General features: G+C 41.4%; 1 protein-coding gene across 9 annotated transcripts; it reads right to left on the bottom strand.

Annotated features, from left to right (window-relative positions):
- Positions 613 to 15,259, bottom strand: PTHLH (parathyroid hormone like hormone). Of its 9 annotated transcripts, none has more exons than XM_013964083.2 (5): positions 15,056 to 15,259; positions 12,625 to 12,876; positions 11,993 to 12,115; positions 5,436 to 5,858; positions 613 to 1,090 (listed from the first exon to the last, which is right to left on the bottom strand). In XM_013964083.2, the coding sequence occupies exons 3-5, from the start codon at positions 12,091 to 12,093 to the stop codon at positions 1,081 to 1,083; spliced, it is 534 nt and encodes a 177-aa protein (XP_013819537.1). In that variant the 5' UTR covers positions 12,094 to 12,115; positions 12,625 to 12,876; positions 15,056 to 15,259; the 3' UTR covers positions 613 to 1,080. The 9 variants fall into 9 exon arrangements, 7 of the variants coding, with proteins under 7 accessions (XP_013819537.1, XP_017903032.1, XP_017903028.1 ...); XM_018047541.1 differs by lacking the exon at positions 15,056 to 15,259 and adding an exon at positions 12,285 to 12,308 and having other exon boundaries at positions 942 to 1,090; positions 12,625 to 13,027; XM_018047542.1 differs by lacking the exon at positions 15,056 to 15,259 and adding an exon at positions 12,285 to 12,308 and having other exon boundaries at positions 942 to 1,090; positions 12,641 to 13,027.

Genomic DNA, 15,729 nt, shown 5'->3' with positions numbered 1-15,729 from the left:
TATTACATATGTGCTGTTTGCAACCGTGGTCCCTGGAAGTGGGATGTCCCAGGAAAGACATCTTCACCAGTGAAGGCTCTTTGAATTGCCACATATCTATCTCCCAAACCTGAGTCTCTCTTCATTCACTGGTAGAAAGGTTAACCCAGGTAGAATTCTCAAGCAGCTCTTACTATTGACTAATAAGGGCAAGCTCTCTCAAATTAAACCTTACATTGGATAAAATTACCCCTGGCCTTAAAGTTCCTGACTTCCTCTCTCCCTGTTTTTCAGCTCTGGCTAATTCTCTGGACTAAGTTTCTTTAATTTTTTTCTCCTGACATTTCTCTTCCCTCTCCACTCTTCACTTTGAATTGGATGTACTGTATAAAATGATGTCTAGATAACTCAGCCATTCCACTGAATTGAACTTAAATACTGGATAAAATAATTAAAACCACATTTTAAGTGGTTTTAAACTAAAAGCTAATGTGAAAATGTTGGAATTTGTACCAATATAAACATATTAAACTTAAGACCATATTCGAACACAGTTAAAAATTACATCATGTTCCTTCTACTAGAAATCTTAAAGGATATATATACATAAAATTCACCTTCTGAGTCATGATGTAATTTAGATTATATTTTATTAGACATTCTTTACAAATTTAAAATACTGCTATTTTTACATGCACAGAGGAAAATCAGTTTGGATAATTATATTTAGGCATTCATTAAGATCAACCACAAAATAAAGACACTTTATTGTGTCATTTATCAACATACTTGATATGTATATCTAAAGTGCATTATGTTACAAAAAATATAGAAATTCAGCAGCACCAAGATACATTTACAAAATAAATACATCAGTTGACAAAATAAATTATGGTAAATGTGATAATAATAATTGGATTAGCCTTGGCAAAAAAAAAATATTCACAATAACCAATGTGCAGTTTCATAGAGCAATGGGGGAGACAGTTTTATTCCAATGCATTTACAATATTTACAGACAATAAATATTTCTAATACTTTCCACATGTTCATTATTACAGAATCCTGCAATACGTCTTCTGAAGGTCTCTGCTGAAAAATTCAATGCCTCCTGCAAAGAGAAAGAAGCAAAAAAAAAAAAAAAAAGAGGAGAAAACAGGTTAATTTTCTTTGCAAATGAAGAGACATAAAATAAAGATGTAAATTAAGGAACATAGAAACAGAATGAAAACTGATTCAGGGGACTTCTTGTAAATATCTTTTCCAAAAGGTGCCTGTGGGGTATACCCAACTCTCCAGAACCCTCTGCTACAGGCAGGGTCTTTAATCTGATCTAATGACCAATGTAATACAGAAAGGAAAATGGGTCTGCATTTCTAATTATACTCTGTCAGGAAAAGGAAACCCTTTGAGAATTTTCCAAAGCTGCTAACTGGCAAGTTTGGGAAGAGGAGGGACACATCTGAGAATTCAGAATAAGGCCAGGTTGTGTTATCCATCATTAAATACACCTTGCTTAGAAGTTTATTCCCCAGGGATGCCCAACAGAGGTGATGCAAAGGTTGCTTATCCTTTTCAGGTTCTCATTTGGCCAATCTCTCACTCAGATTAATGGGCTGTTGTGAAGGTTGAGTGTGTGATTTGGGGTAAATGTTAGAAGGATGAGTAATTAAAGTATGTTTGGCTGATGATTTGAGGATGAGGATGAGGATATCTGTCCTTCTTTAGCTGTTCTTAAATACTAATGAATAAAATGATTTTGGATTTTTGTTTTTGAAGCCAAAACTACGATAGAATTGCTGCTAGTTTTTTGACTGGATCTTATGTTAGAAATTGGGAAAGTTATTTTAAATTAGAGAATAGGAATCTATTAATTCAAAAGTACAAAAGAGCAATATTTCACATCACTGTGTTTGTTTTATTACCCAGAATAAGTTTCCACTTGGGACTAACGTGGTTTCTAACCCTTCTAAGCACTATAATGACAGTATTTTCAGATGTGTGTGTTTAGTTGTTCAGTTGTGTCCACTTCTTTGTGACCCCCATGGACTGTAGCTTGCCAGGCTCCTCTGTCCATGGAATTCTCCAGGCAAGAACACTGGAGTGGAGAAGCCATCTCCTTCTCCAGGGGATCTTCCTGACCCAGGGATTGAAGCCGGGTCTCCTATATTGCTGGCAGATTCTTTACCGTCTAAGGCACCAAGGAAGCCCATTTTAAGACTAGCGACTTTTTCTCTGCTTCTCTCTCTGCTTTTTTCTTCTCTGTGTGTGGTCTATTTTGGGGAATATCTACTAGTGTCAAAGAAACTAACTATGGAACAACTAGGAGCAACAGCTACGGAATGGAAGCAGTTGGCTGCATCACTGCATTAACAGCCAGAATTTTACATGTCAGACCTGCATGATTGTGTGACCTACCCAAAAGCAAACTCTTGACAATTTAGGAATTTTATGTGCAGCTTGAAGAATGAAAAGCAAGTTTAGCATTTAGAGTGTTTTAACTTCTTAAGGAATCGAACTCTTCAAGAATTTTGTTTGGACGAGAAAACAGCTCCTAGTAACAGAGGACAAAAATAGTTTACTATTAAACTTTTTAAATGGTGGGCAGATATGGATGGATGTTATGAATAAAGTCCAAAAGGCAACTGTCAAACTCAATCATTTGGGTATTGTACTGATTGCAAAATGTTTTGTCACTAAACGGTATCTAGTGAATTGTATTTAAGAGTAACACAAGCAAGGAGGGAATGAATAGCCTCTTGAACAATTTATTCCTCAGAAGGAAAGAAAAAGGAAATACATTAAAGGACCAAGGAAAAGCTCTTTTAATTATATTTCACCCTGCCCAGCCAGTTTGTTTGTTATCTTTCCTTCTGATTTCCCTTTGACAAAGGCATGTAGCGGGACAGTCAGGTAAAATATATACCATGACCTAAAAGTATATGTATAAGCACATTACACATATGAGTATGACAACACTTTAGAGCTCTTCTGAGTGCTGGAAAGCTTTCACTTTTTTTTTTTTACATCAGTGTTTTCCAAGGTAAATTATATGAGTCCCACTGTATCTGGACATCTCATGTGCAACATCAAAAATTCTAAAATATAATTTCCAAAATTTAAAGCTGTATATTTCCCACTGAATGGTTCATGTAAAAGGATCCATACAGTGTAGGCTCAATAGTTTCTCTTAAGAAATACCACCACTATTACATATTGTAATAAAGTTAATGCTTGCCATATCATTAGCTCTCTAAGCTCATAGCATTAATGCAAGGAGATTGAAGAGAGGATGCTAATAAAAGGTGAGTTGCTTATAAAACTTTAAAATGGTTATTCTGAAAAGATTCTATTCGGATGACAAAATTTGCATGGTCCCATATGTTCTCATCAGTACATTGCTGAATTTCCCCACTCTTGCCTACACCTCTGTTGGATTGTATTGAGAGAATGCCAACATTTGGCTGCCAAACATAAAGTGCTTTCCATGAACATCTCTCAGAACCAGGGAACAGAAAGGAGAGGCAGAAACATTCTATTTCTTTCAGTCATAGGTGTGGATTTGATTGGGCACTGCCTAGTTTTTAGTAAATCTACTTTAACTTAGAGACAGTTTGGGGATATGAACTGACAAGAGCTGAGTTTCAACTCTCCAGATACTTAAGCGCATTGCAAATTTAAATGAATAGAATTCACTGAAACGTATTTCTACTTCTGTTTATGTATATATACAAAATAGATAAAAGTAGATTTTGGCAATAAAGCCCTTGAATTAGTTATAAATATGTACAATTAGGATCATAGCTAAAAATACACTGAATGTGATTAAACCAATGCATTAAACCAAGATTTATTGTTTGTTATCCTTTATATATCCATTAGATATTTGCAGAATAGGTCACTCATTGGGCTAAAGACTCTTCTAGTGCCACTATCTGTTGATTACTATTTAAGCTGCACTACTTAGCCACTGTCATTGTCATTTCATATGCTTTTGAATGATGGGTTTTGTCAATTTAACTCAAATATCCCCTTTGAAACATCACTCTGTTATCCAGTCTTTACCAGTCACAGGAAAGGACTGGAGAAGTGACAGGGGACTCCTTAAATAGCAAGATCATTAGCTGCATAGAATGCATCCTGTGTTGTTTCCCCCTTCCTTTTAAACCCCACAGAAGGGCTGTACTAGAAATTAAAAAATGAAAAGATCCCATCAGTGGAAATGCAGAGGTAAAGAGCAGCACCAGCACAGTGCTGGCCTAAGTGTCAAGAAAGGAATAAAGCCAGTTCTGAGGACCACCACTCCCCGTTGCCAGGTCTGCTCAGCTGCTTTACCTGTGGAAGGCTTTGGTTTTCAAATCGTATCCTAAAATGAGATGAATACTTACCCCCTTTTTGCCTCACAGAAACACACAGATAGAGAGATGGATGAATGGATGATAGAGCCAGAATGAAATCTCAAAGCACCTAAACAATAATGAGCTGCAATTTACTGAGTATTTACTCTATGACAGGCATTTAACCCATGTAATCTCATTTAATCTTCACCTGATCCAGTGAGGTTGGCACAAGCACCATCTTCATTTTACAGAAGAGGAAATCTGTCTTAGAAAGACTAAGGTTGTGAACGTCAATAAATTCAGACCCAAGACTTGGACTTAAGGGTTTCTGGCTCCAAAGTCTGTGAATGTGAACAGCTGCAAGCTAAGGATAAACAAGCCACATAGATGTGGTTTTATTATTCCTACTGCAAAACCCTATAGAAAGTACCTCAACTTGTCAGCGGACAAATAGATACCTGAGAAAAACTTATGTCCTTCCCAATCTTTACTTAGAAATTTTCAGAAATCATGATTTTTGTTTCATGAACTGGTAGAAAACAGAGTTAAATTCAATTAAGTAAATTCAAAGTCTGTGTGTAAAATTTTAAATTTAATCACATGAAAATAAATTTAATTTTTAATTAAATAAGTTTAATTTTTCATGGTATGATATTTTCTGTAGTGTTTGTAGATCATATCAAAGCCTTCTTTTTTTTCACCCCTTGAAGGGGGAAAAAAAAGGAAGAAAAAAGAAAAATAATCATAAAGTTCAACTTGGTATAAGAGTGGGGGAAATAAATACAGTTCTCTAACAAATGGTTAAAGTGCACAAGCTTCTAAAGCTTGAGGAAAAAGATAAAAGTTGTTAATAGAGTATTAAAGGATTGGTATTGGGGTTTGCTGGTGGAAAAAGAAGCGAGTGATTAAACACCTTGTATGTTGAGGGGCTAGGACATTTTGCCTTAAGGCAGGCAATATTCTGAGCCATCTTGGTTTTGTAAGCTTTTTACAGCGTGGCGCGATGGACCAAGGCACAGATAGGAGATTCTAGGTCTGTGCAAGCCAGGGTAGAATGGAGTCTCCACACTGTACTTGGGGCACCAAGGAGGGGCTAGGGGCTGGGAAGCCGGTTACCGTGAGTTGAGCTCCAGCGTTGTTGCGGAGATGTCAGATAGGTAGTCCTCTTCCAGCCCAGTCCCAGGCACGCCCGAGGTCAGCCAGGCAGACCGAGTTCGCCGTTTCTTCTTCTCCTGCTCCTTGCGTTTTCCAGGCTTGCTTTTCTTTTTCTTGCCGGGCGTCTTCAGTGGCTGCTCTTTGTATGTCTCCACCTTGTTAGTTTCCTGAGTCAGGTATTTGCCCTCATCATCAGACCCAAATCGGACGGGGTGGTTCTTGGTGTTGGGAGCAGGCTTGGAGTTGGGGGACACCTCCGAGGTAGCTCTGATTTCGGCTGTGTGGATTTCCGCGATCAGATGGTGGAGGAAGAACCGACGCCGTAAGTCTTGGATGGACTTCCCCTTGTCATGGAGGAGCTGGTGCTCAGACACAGCCCTTTTGCTGTAAAGAGGGAAGAGCAGGAGAGGAAGAAGACGGTGACAGTTTAATATCTGACCGAGACCACAAAGACGTGGGGAAAGCCTTTGAGTGGTCTAATTGGTCCCACAAGCTAAGCTAGAGGGCTGCAAGCTGGCTGAGCAGGGAAGGCAGAGATGGGAAGGGAAGAGCCAGCCTTTAGGAGGCTCCAGCCCAAGTCCGAGCTGTGCTGCTCCCCAGGTCTGTGACCTTGTTGAGAACATGAACATTCTTGGGCCCTTGGGGCCCCATCTTTTTAAAAAGATCAGATTCTACAATGTCTATGCTCTCTTCTCGATTTAAAATATTAAGAGTCATTGTTTCAAAAATATGGACAGAAACCACTGAGCTTCTTTTCATGGTTTTGGGGGAAATAAAGCATCCTAGTCTGGGAAACAAAAAGGTGGCTGATTTCCCCTAAGTACTCACTCCAGGCATACATGTGCATGAGCAAGTGTGCATACATGTGCACGAGCGGGCGTACATGCACACACACTGATCTCCACTTAAAAGAAAATAATAATAATATTGAATCTCAAAGAACAGCAAGCTCTACTAGTAAAAGCAAGCAAAGTCTGAAGGATGAAGTGAGCTGTGAAGTCTGTCTAGGAGACCACCTGACTACCACACTGAATTTGGACATGATTGATATTAGACTATAGGCTACCAAGAACCTATATATGAAGGCCAACTGTCAGAGCACGCATATTTTTCCGTAAAGTAGTGGGTGGTCTCTTTTAAATGGCTGTCTTTGTGTGTTTAAGTGAGATCATTTTATTTCCTCTGTGCATCATTTTTCTTTTTAATTTAGAATTTCAAACGTATTATCCTTAGGGCTTAATTAAGAAATTCCCTTTTCTATTTGTTCTTTGTCTTAGAAATATCTCTGGGTAAAAATATGAAGTGGTTTTTCTATTAAACAACATTCTAATGAAAATAGAGTGAAAAAAAATAGTTTTCTATCTGTCTTTTTAGATGACACCCTGACTCTTGCTTAAATGTCCATTCATGTATTCTTTTATTATTCTGTATGTATTAACCAAATTTAAGGATTACATACATGAAGCAGTCATATTATATCTGCTATAACCACACTTCACATAACTTGAATTTCTACCATTGAAATAACCCTCCAAAGTGGCTCATTTTCAAACATTTCTGAAGGCATTTCACAGGGCTGGATCCTGTGTATTTTCCCCCCCCAACACAATGATAGATTTATCTGGTCTCATATTACTTACATTGTTACAACTTATTTAACTCTTCAGAGAAATATGAGAATAAACAACACTCTTCATTTTACAGATGGGGAAAGTGAGGTTCAGAGATTAAAGACTTCACACTTGCTACTTCCCTGGTGGCTCAGACGGTAAAGTGCTTGCTACAATTCAGGAGACCTGGGTTCGATCCCTGGGTCGGGAAGATTCCCTGGAGAAGGGAAATGGCAACCCACTCCAGTACTCTTGCCTAGAAAATCCCATGGACAGAGAAGCCTGGTGTCCATGGGGTTGCAAAGAGTCAGACAGGACTGAGCAACTTCACTTCACATAACAGGCAGAACCAGGGCGCTCCAAAGATGATGTCTTCTGATTCTAAAACCAAGATTGTTTTCCAACTTCCCCAACCCTTTCTCTTACTGAAGTATATGTTGAGGAAACTAGAAGGGAAGGGCATAGAATAAAGAGTCTGTGTTGGGAACCATGGCAATGGGCAAATGGACAGCAATTTTTCCACTTCCTAGAAGACTGAGCTTGTTGTCCCAAGTACATTTTCATCACCAAAATAAAGAACCAGGATTCCTAGGGTCTGGATTATCACTGAGGGAACAACAGATTGTCTAGTTATATTGTGAGTCCAAGAAGAGGAAACCACGGAAACTGTCATGATTTCTCAGACCTTATGGCCAGAATACCAGCTCTCTTTCAGCATTTTAGTTGTATGCACCGACTTTAAGCCGTGTAGCTTGTGCAAAAAAGACATGACTTAATGGAAAGGAATTTAACAGAAGCCTGGTTTAAATGAGGCATGAAGGAGTCTCTCTTCCTTTTGGAAGGTGCCACATGTGACCAGATTAAAATTCACTTACTTTGTGGCAATAGTTATTATCCTGGAAACTTTTAGTGACCTACATGGAGGCTTTGCTACAATAGATTTATATAGTCTAATAACGGTTTTAAAGAACAGGACTGATACACTTACATGTTTCATAAGTATTACACTTTTATAAGTATCTCTTAGCAAAATGTCAAGTTAAAGAGAAGTTCTTACACATGATCATTTTTACTATTTGTAGCTTTTATTACTTTCTCAATTCCTGGCAGATAGCCACTCATCTGTATTGCTCTCCAAATGTATAACACAGCCCATTCTAGCTTACCCTGAAGCCAGACTTTTAATAGTTGGTCTGTTCTAATCAAGTCTCCGTTGCTCATGCCTCCTCTGACTGGCATATACGCCTGTCATCCTGGCTAGCCTGTCAAGTGTGAGTCACAGTGCCTTCCTAGCTCGGGCACTGCACTTTCCCAGGATTGTTCTCATGGGAAATGGAGTGAGCATTCTCTCCTGTTTTACAAAAAGCCTACAATATGGTACAACTTTGTCTAGTTTAAAATAGTACATCTCTTGCTGAGGTACAAAGCTTCATTCTGCCTTTGGGGGGGTAATTATTAATATAGTAGAAAACACAGATTTTCTTAAATGCCAAATCTGAAATGCTGTAGCATAATTGACTTACTGGTTCAAAGACTTCTGCATTCAAAATATTGTGAAGAATAGCTTTCTGGTTGAGCAACTGCATTAGAGGATCAGGAATAGCATAGTATCTATACTGTCAACAAGGAATCAGGTCCATGGAGTATTCTATTTATTTTCCAAATAAGACATTAACTGAGCCAAGAGTAAATGACTAGCATGTACAAACTAGATGTACACAGGTGGTGGGCAATTCCTTCCAAGAGGGAGGCTTTCACTTTAGATAATTCTGAAGTACTTAAGTTGTAACTATGGCCTCAATAATAGTCTGTTACTTTATCTATCTGTACACATTATATAGCACAATGGTCCACATGGCATTTATTACATCCCCAACATGGAAAAACAAGTGTCCCATGTTCATGGTTTCCTTTGATTATTATTTTAAAAAAGGAAAAAATGTGAAGGAAATGTGTAACCTCTAAATTCAGTCAAAATATAGCTTTTCTGTCTTTAAAAATCACTCTCTAGGGAGTTTTTGGGGAAGAAGATTAAATTTCTAAGGAGCTCTCAAGGAACACAGGGAATAGCTAGAGTGATGGGAATTCCTTTTTTCAGCACAGGAAGAGGCAGCATGCTCATGCTGATGCTAGGCTCCTAAGAGGAAGGAGTCTGGGTTTGAGAAGAAAAGTTCTGTGGTCCATGGAAGAGTCAGGGTCAGGGTGTTAGAGTTAAGATGACTCATCAGAAGTCCCTTCCAACCCAAATGACTCAGTCAGAAATTATGCTTTTCATTAAGTGGAAGAGACCCAGTCTGGCTCCTAAGCACATCAGCCAGTGATGTTTTAGGTTTCTGAATCTGCTGGGGTTCTCTCTCTAACTAAAACACAGAGACTGTCACCTGCCGAAAGCCCTGTTCATCTGGACGAGAACGTCCATAGGTATCCAACTAGTGGCTCAGACAATAAAGAATCCATCCGCCTGCAATCCAGGAGAACCAGGTTTGATCACTGGGTCGGAAAGAACCCCTGGAGATCTTCAACCTGGCAACCTACTCCAGTATTTATGCGTAGGAAATCCCATGGACAGAGGAGCCTGCTGGACTATAGTCCATGGGATTGCAGAGTCGGACACGACTGAGGGACTAACACAGCCTCACTGAGTAAAGTCCTTTTATACTCACAGGTCCAGAAGATTCACAACTTATATTGCCATGGCCTGGGAACTGTTACTGTTGTAGTAGTTTCCTCTCCTTTAAAAGTTAGCTCTCTTTTAGCAAACGTCTGAAGCAGTTTTCCTAATACTTGGTGTGAAAAGTATTGGGAGAGAATACGATTGGGGGAGAATACGATTTGATTATATGTTAAAATTTCTTTTAGCAAACGTCTGAAGCAGTTTTCCTAATACTTGGTGTGAAAAGTATTGGGAGAGAATACGATTGGGGGAGAATACGATTTGATTATATGTTAAAATTTCTTTTAAGATACTATGCTGATTTATTGTAATAGCAGACTAATGTTTTTCTAGCACACAAAAATGTACTGTTACTTGGCAATAATGCAAAAATAAATGACTTGTTTTTTAAAAAAAAAAACTCCATTTGGCCATAATAATTTGATGAAACATGTTTACCTGCTGATGATTTCAGCCTCCATGAAAAACCATGGCTGTAATGTGATGATCTATTAGCCATTAACTATAAGAATGTTTTGTGGTAGTTTTATAACCATCTGCTGAGTGTGAGTGTTTAACTGCAATATTATATTTCACCCACAAACAAAACTATAACAGAGACTCTGGCTGCTAAGTGGTTTCTGATGTGTATTTTGCAAGGTGCAACAATGAAAGAGTTAAAAATAGCCTCTAGAACTAACTTAGCACCATTTTAATGCCATAACTGTAGATTTAATCATGGTCGATTTACTGTTTCTCAAAAGAGAAAACAGGTATTTCTTAAGCAACTGTAAAGAAAAAAAAAATTGGCTCTGTTCCAAGACAGTATTTCTTGGCCAAATAAATACAGTATTTAAGTGTGCTTTTAAAATTTTAGGCTTCATTTATATTTATATATGGATTTTACATAACTGAATTAAATATGAGTCTCAAAATGAGCAAATAATCTGAAGACAATTTCCAGAAATACATCAGCAAAATCTTGATTTGAAGAATACAATGCAGCTTTATCTTCAGTACAATGTTCTACACAATTTGCCTTAGGAGATTCATAATAGATTTTCATTTCGGTGCCAAGGTTCAGACATGTCTAAGATAATTTCATTTAAGGATTTTCTGCTTTAATAATAATAGACCAAAGGCACATATTAAAAAGTTGCCTTTTGGTACACCCTTGGGAATTTACAAGGAAGCACCAGGAACCTGATTGTAAATATTAGATATTGCTATTTTTATTGTTATTGTAAAAGTTCCCCTTAATTCCTTCACCAGAGGCAAATTCGTCTCAGTTCTCACACTTTCTGGTTTTCCCATCCTGGACACTGAGCGTGCAGCTTAAAGATCACCCAAAGATGGTATTACATACATTCATAAACTGCTGGGTCCAACGGATTATGAAGCTAGTGTTACTTTCCCACTTTTCCAACTTTTCAGTCACACAACATGGTGCTATTTCTCTGGTGTGCTTTGATGTATGATTAAAGTCAAAATTATCCTTAAAGAATAACCAAATGAAAATGCCAAGATAACAGATTTTCTGTCTACAGTGCAAATATCTGACTGCAGATTAAAGAGCTGTTAGCAATAATTCCAAGGGGGGGGGGGGGAAGTTTCCACACCTAATACTCATTTTGGAATCGAGCACTCTAGCGTTCTTAAACTGTATCAATACCGATGTTGGAGTTGTGCCATTGCAAAGTTGTTACTACTTCATTATATAATATGCCTACATTATGTAATGTGGTCCACTTTATATGCTTAAAATTATGTCATTCATAATAAAATTAAATGTAAAGTTTTTGCTTTTCACACAAAACCTGCCACCCACATTCAGTAGGTACGTATACAAGTGCACACACACAGACGTATGCCGCCTGGATACCTCAGCTTCCTGCGAGTTATCTTAAGCTTTTCACAATCCTCAGGGTTTCAGAATCTTCCCAGGTTCTGAAAATAACCCTTTTCTCTCAGTAGAAGAGATTTTGCTAGAGGAGAATCAGTAAATCGCTCCCTCTCATGGAAACCCATGAAAGTTGTCTCTTGCCTGTCTCCCGCTGAGGTTTACCCAGTTCTCCCGCCGGCTTTGAGAACCCGGGCTCAGCTCCGGGCAGGTAGCGGATCTCGCCGCTCTATAATAACCCGGGAGAAGAGCATCCATGACCACGGAGGGCCCTCGGCAGCGCCCCAGCCTGGTGACCTCTCCCCTTGGCCTCCCCAGCCCTCACCCGGCGCCCTGGGGAGGATCGGGCACTTACAGTCGGCGGCCGAGCTCCTCCACGGAGCGCCCGCAGGAGGGCACCGAGTAGCTCAGCAGGAACACCGCGACGCTCCATTGCTGAACTAGCTTCCACAGCATCGTATCCTCTCGCTCTGGGGACCTGCAACGGAGAGGAAAGGGGCCCAAAGTGTCAGTCTGGCACCTCCATCTCCCAGCACAACCCCGCTGCCCCCCTTCAGCCTGCTCTCAGAGAGCTTCTTCAACTTCAAGGGCATCTCCCAAGTTGCAAAAAAACCAAAAAACTTTCACTGGAGTCTCCCGGCACTTACTTATTTAGGAATCAGCTACTCCAACTGTGTTTTTTTTCCAAACCACACAGGCAAAAAAAGGGACCGAAAAAAGGGGAAGAAAAGAAAAAATCAGATGCGCCTCCTCAGAAATAATAACCGAAATGAAATGGTTTTATATACGTATCAATGATGAGCAACGTGTTTACACGTCTCCCAAAGCAATGTCTAATTAATCTGGCCGGCCGTACCCGGGGTTCGGGGAGCAGGACTAACTCCTTCCTAAAAAACAGAAGGAAGTTTCCCGCTCCGAAGTCAGCTTCTTTGCGAACTAGGCCGGCTTGTTCCAGAGCCACTTGTAGCGAGACCCGCATATATATACCTAGCTGTCTGTCTACCTCCTCTGGTGGGCTGGTTGCTTCCGGAAAGTTGACTCCACACACCCTGAGAACAAGTTTTAAGTGCGTGTGTCGTCGATCAGGAGGGCCAGGTGGCGGCGAGGGCGGGTTACCAGCGGCGCGGAGGGGCGGCGGCGGCCCCGCTTCACGGCCGGGGAGGCATGCTGGCCGGGCGGTGCAGGTTGGAAGCGAGTTGAAAGCCGAGCTGGGCAATGTTCACACGCTCTCAGGGAAACCTGCCGGAGAAGTGAGCGAGTCGCAAAGAGGTGGCGCCCTAGGAACGCGCGCGGGCCGAGAGAGGGCGCGGGCGCGCGGGGGGCGGGGGCGGCGACCCGAGCGGGCCCAGCTGGGCCCGAGCGAGCCGAGGGGAGCCCAGAGCTGGGAACGTCCCGCCGGCGGCCGGGCGCCCCTCTCCCACCCCAGACCCGCCGCCCCCGGCGCTGCCCCGAGCTCGGCCGAGCCCCACCCCGGAGCGCTGGCCCCGCCGCGCCGTCCCGGGACCGGGGGCGGATCCGCACGTTCCCGCCCGGTCCCTCCGGCCCGGGACTCCTCGGCGGATCAGCCAGCCCAAGTCCTGAGGGCGTGCGGACCGCCCGGGGGCAGCCACGACCCCCGGCGCGCAGCTGCAGCCGAGTCCCGCGGGACGCGCGGGCGCCCAGGCCGCCGGGGGCGGTCGGCAAGGAAGAGGCCGAGGAGCCGGGGCGGAGAGCCCGGGCGCCCGGCATCCTCGGCGGGGAGGTCGCGGGCCTTGGGCCAGTGCCTTACAGGAGCCCTAAGCCCGCCTGGAGGGCTCGGGAAGCGCGATGGGAACCCTCTTCCCCGGCCCTTTCCTGGAACAAGCTGAGTGGGGAGCCTTGGCTAAGGATGGGGGAATCCTTCGCTTAGAATGGTAAAAATGGTTCCAGACTTCAGGTCGAGATGGCATTTCTAAGTGTCTCAGTACAGCTGAGGACTTCTGGAGCCCGTCCAAGAAAGCCTGCTCACAGGATGCAGACCCCGTTTTGAGTTGCGAAGGGGGACCGACACTTCTGCGGAGCGCACACGACCGTCAGGAGTCGAACCCACCCTTTCCCCGCCGATAACCTACTGTTCCGCGCACCCCTCTCCCGCGTCCCCTGTTACATATTCTAGGATGTCTATCCGTGTCGCTTCAGCCCGCAGAAGCAGCGGGACTGTTGCTCTAAGCCGCTATGCCTCGGAGAAGCGAAGGGAAAGCAGGGGGTTCTTCCTTAAACTGTTGGGCGGGGAAGAAGGACTGCTCTGAATTACCGGGCAGTATCGTCTAGGGAGGGCTTGCAGCGGATGTGAACGCCCGCCCAACGGACTCAGTTCTATCTTTCGGAAATGAACCCGAGTGGTTGGGAACCATTCAAGAGATGTTTGTCTTCGAGACAGACAATCCCACTGGTAGGTTTCAATACTCTGTAGAAGGCTAGTGTGTCTTAGAGATGTGAGATGATTTGAGCCTGACCTTTATCAAGCCTGGCTTTCTGGCTGATGCTCCACAAATTTCACCAAGGTTGGGTGAAATAGCGCCCTCTCACTTACCCTCTTTAATCTCTGCTCCGTTTCCCCATCAGCTGCCAGCTAACTAGCTTTATCAAACATTTGCTACTTAAGTTGGGTGGGTGTCACCCCTTCTCAGAAGCTGCTATCTCCCTCATTTGATTGCTTTAAACTTCACACTTAAAAAAAAACACAAAAAAAACCAAACACTTGGCTTCCTCCAGCTTAAAAAAAAAGCTGGGAATTTCCACAACTTCCCTCGAACGTTTAAGAATTTCTAAATGTTAGACCTGTTTGCAAGGCATGAAAAGATGAAGTATCAGCACTCAGAAATGTTAATCTTTGAACATCTAACACTTTCTGATTTATAATAAATTCTTTCCAAAAGGATGCAGAAGCCTTAATGTAATCGTTAGATCTGAAGGGGGAGAAATCTGTAAAAAAGTAAATCACAAATGAGCTATTTAATACTTGCAAGTTGTTTAACATTAAAATGATAATATTTGCTTCCACAATAAAAACCCCAGAGGTGCTTAGCCAAGTTTCAAACCATCCAGGCTTTAAAAAGTCAACCCTCTCCCAATAAAAGGTTAAAACAAAAATCAGATTGAAAATATTGAATCACTTATGCTGTAAATAAATTCATTATATTCTCATAACATTATAAATTAAAGACTGGCCTCAATAGACTGCTTTGATTTATGTTGCTTTTTCTACTAATTAAACAAAATTGACCTCCCACCCTCTCCCCCCACCCCCAACACTTTTCTGGTGTTAATGGCAAAACATCTATCAAATATTTTTAGAATTTCCTCTCCTCTACAAAAAAAGAAAATATAGACACAGGAAAAATAAATAGTCTTTATATACTTGGAATACCAAAGCTTTCCTCATAATTTATTACTTCACCTTTTCCTTGATTTACAGTCTTCTCTGCTTCTCTGGCCAAAGGAGGGAGATCTTTGCAGCAGTCTCTTCCAGAAATAATTTTTTGTGTTTTGTTCTTCAAAAAAGTAAAATTAAGTTTTAAATGAATTAAAAATTTCCTGTAAGGAGACTTCTGTTCTCACTCAAGGCAACTATTAGAAAGCAGGTCCGTCTTCTAAAGCTGCCTTGTGTATTAGTCTCAGTTGAGATTCTCTTCAAATATACCCTCAATATATACCTTTCTGAGAAGAATATTTTCCTGACATCATAATCTAGTTCCAAATATGATTGAATAACCTTTATGATAATGCGAGGACACATGACTGCAAATGAGATGACTCCACATTACTGGCTTTTTTTTTTTTTTTTTAAGGCTTAGGAATAGAAGAAGTGCCAACAGAGCCTGAATGTTTGCTTAGGCCTTGCTATCATATAAATGCACCTTAGCAAAGGAGGATTTGAAGGCCAGACTTTAATCTGAAGCCTTGCCATGTGAAGACAGTTTAGCTTGTGAGACCTACATCTACATGAATGCCTAGCCCATGAGCAAGCCCCAGACTTCCATCTTCCCATCTGCAATGGCAACATTATATCCCAATTTTAAAAAGAGATGTTCTAAATTTCTAAGTGCACGTTTACTCTTAAATTCATGTTTA

The sequence above is a fragment of the Capra hircus genome, chromosome 5 (genome assembly GCF_001704415.2).
Source record: "Capra hircus breed San Clemente chromosome 5, ASM170441v1, whole genome shotgun sequence".
In the NCBI taxonomy this organism is placed as follows: domain Eukaryota; kingdom Metazoa; phylum Chordata; class Mammalia; order Artiodactyla; family Bovidae; genus Capra; species Capra hircus.
The sequence above is the reverse complement of the archived record's forward strand: the minus strand, read 5'-3'. Positions and strand labels throughout refer to the sequence as shown.

Bases quoted from the DNA above. Each gene is read 5' to 3' on its own strand.
- PTHLH (XM_013964083.2), bottom strand. From the start codon at position 12,093: ATGCTGTGGAAGCTAGTTCAGCAATGGAGCGTCGCGGTGTTCCTGCTG. The intron at 5,859-11,992 runs GTAAGTGCCCGA...CCCTCTTTACAG, and splicing joins GAGGAGCTCGGCCGCCGACT to CAAAAGGGCTGTGTCTGAGC.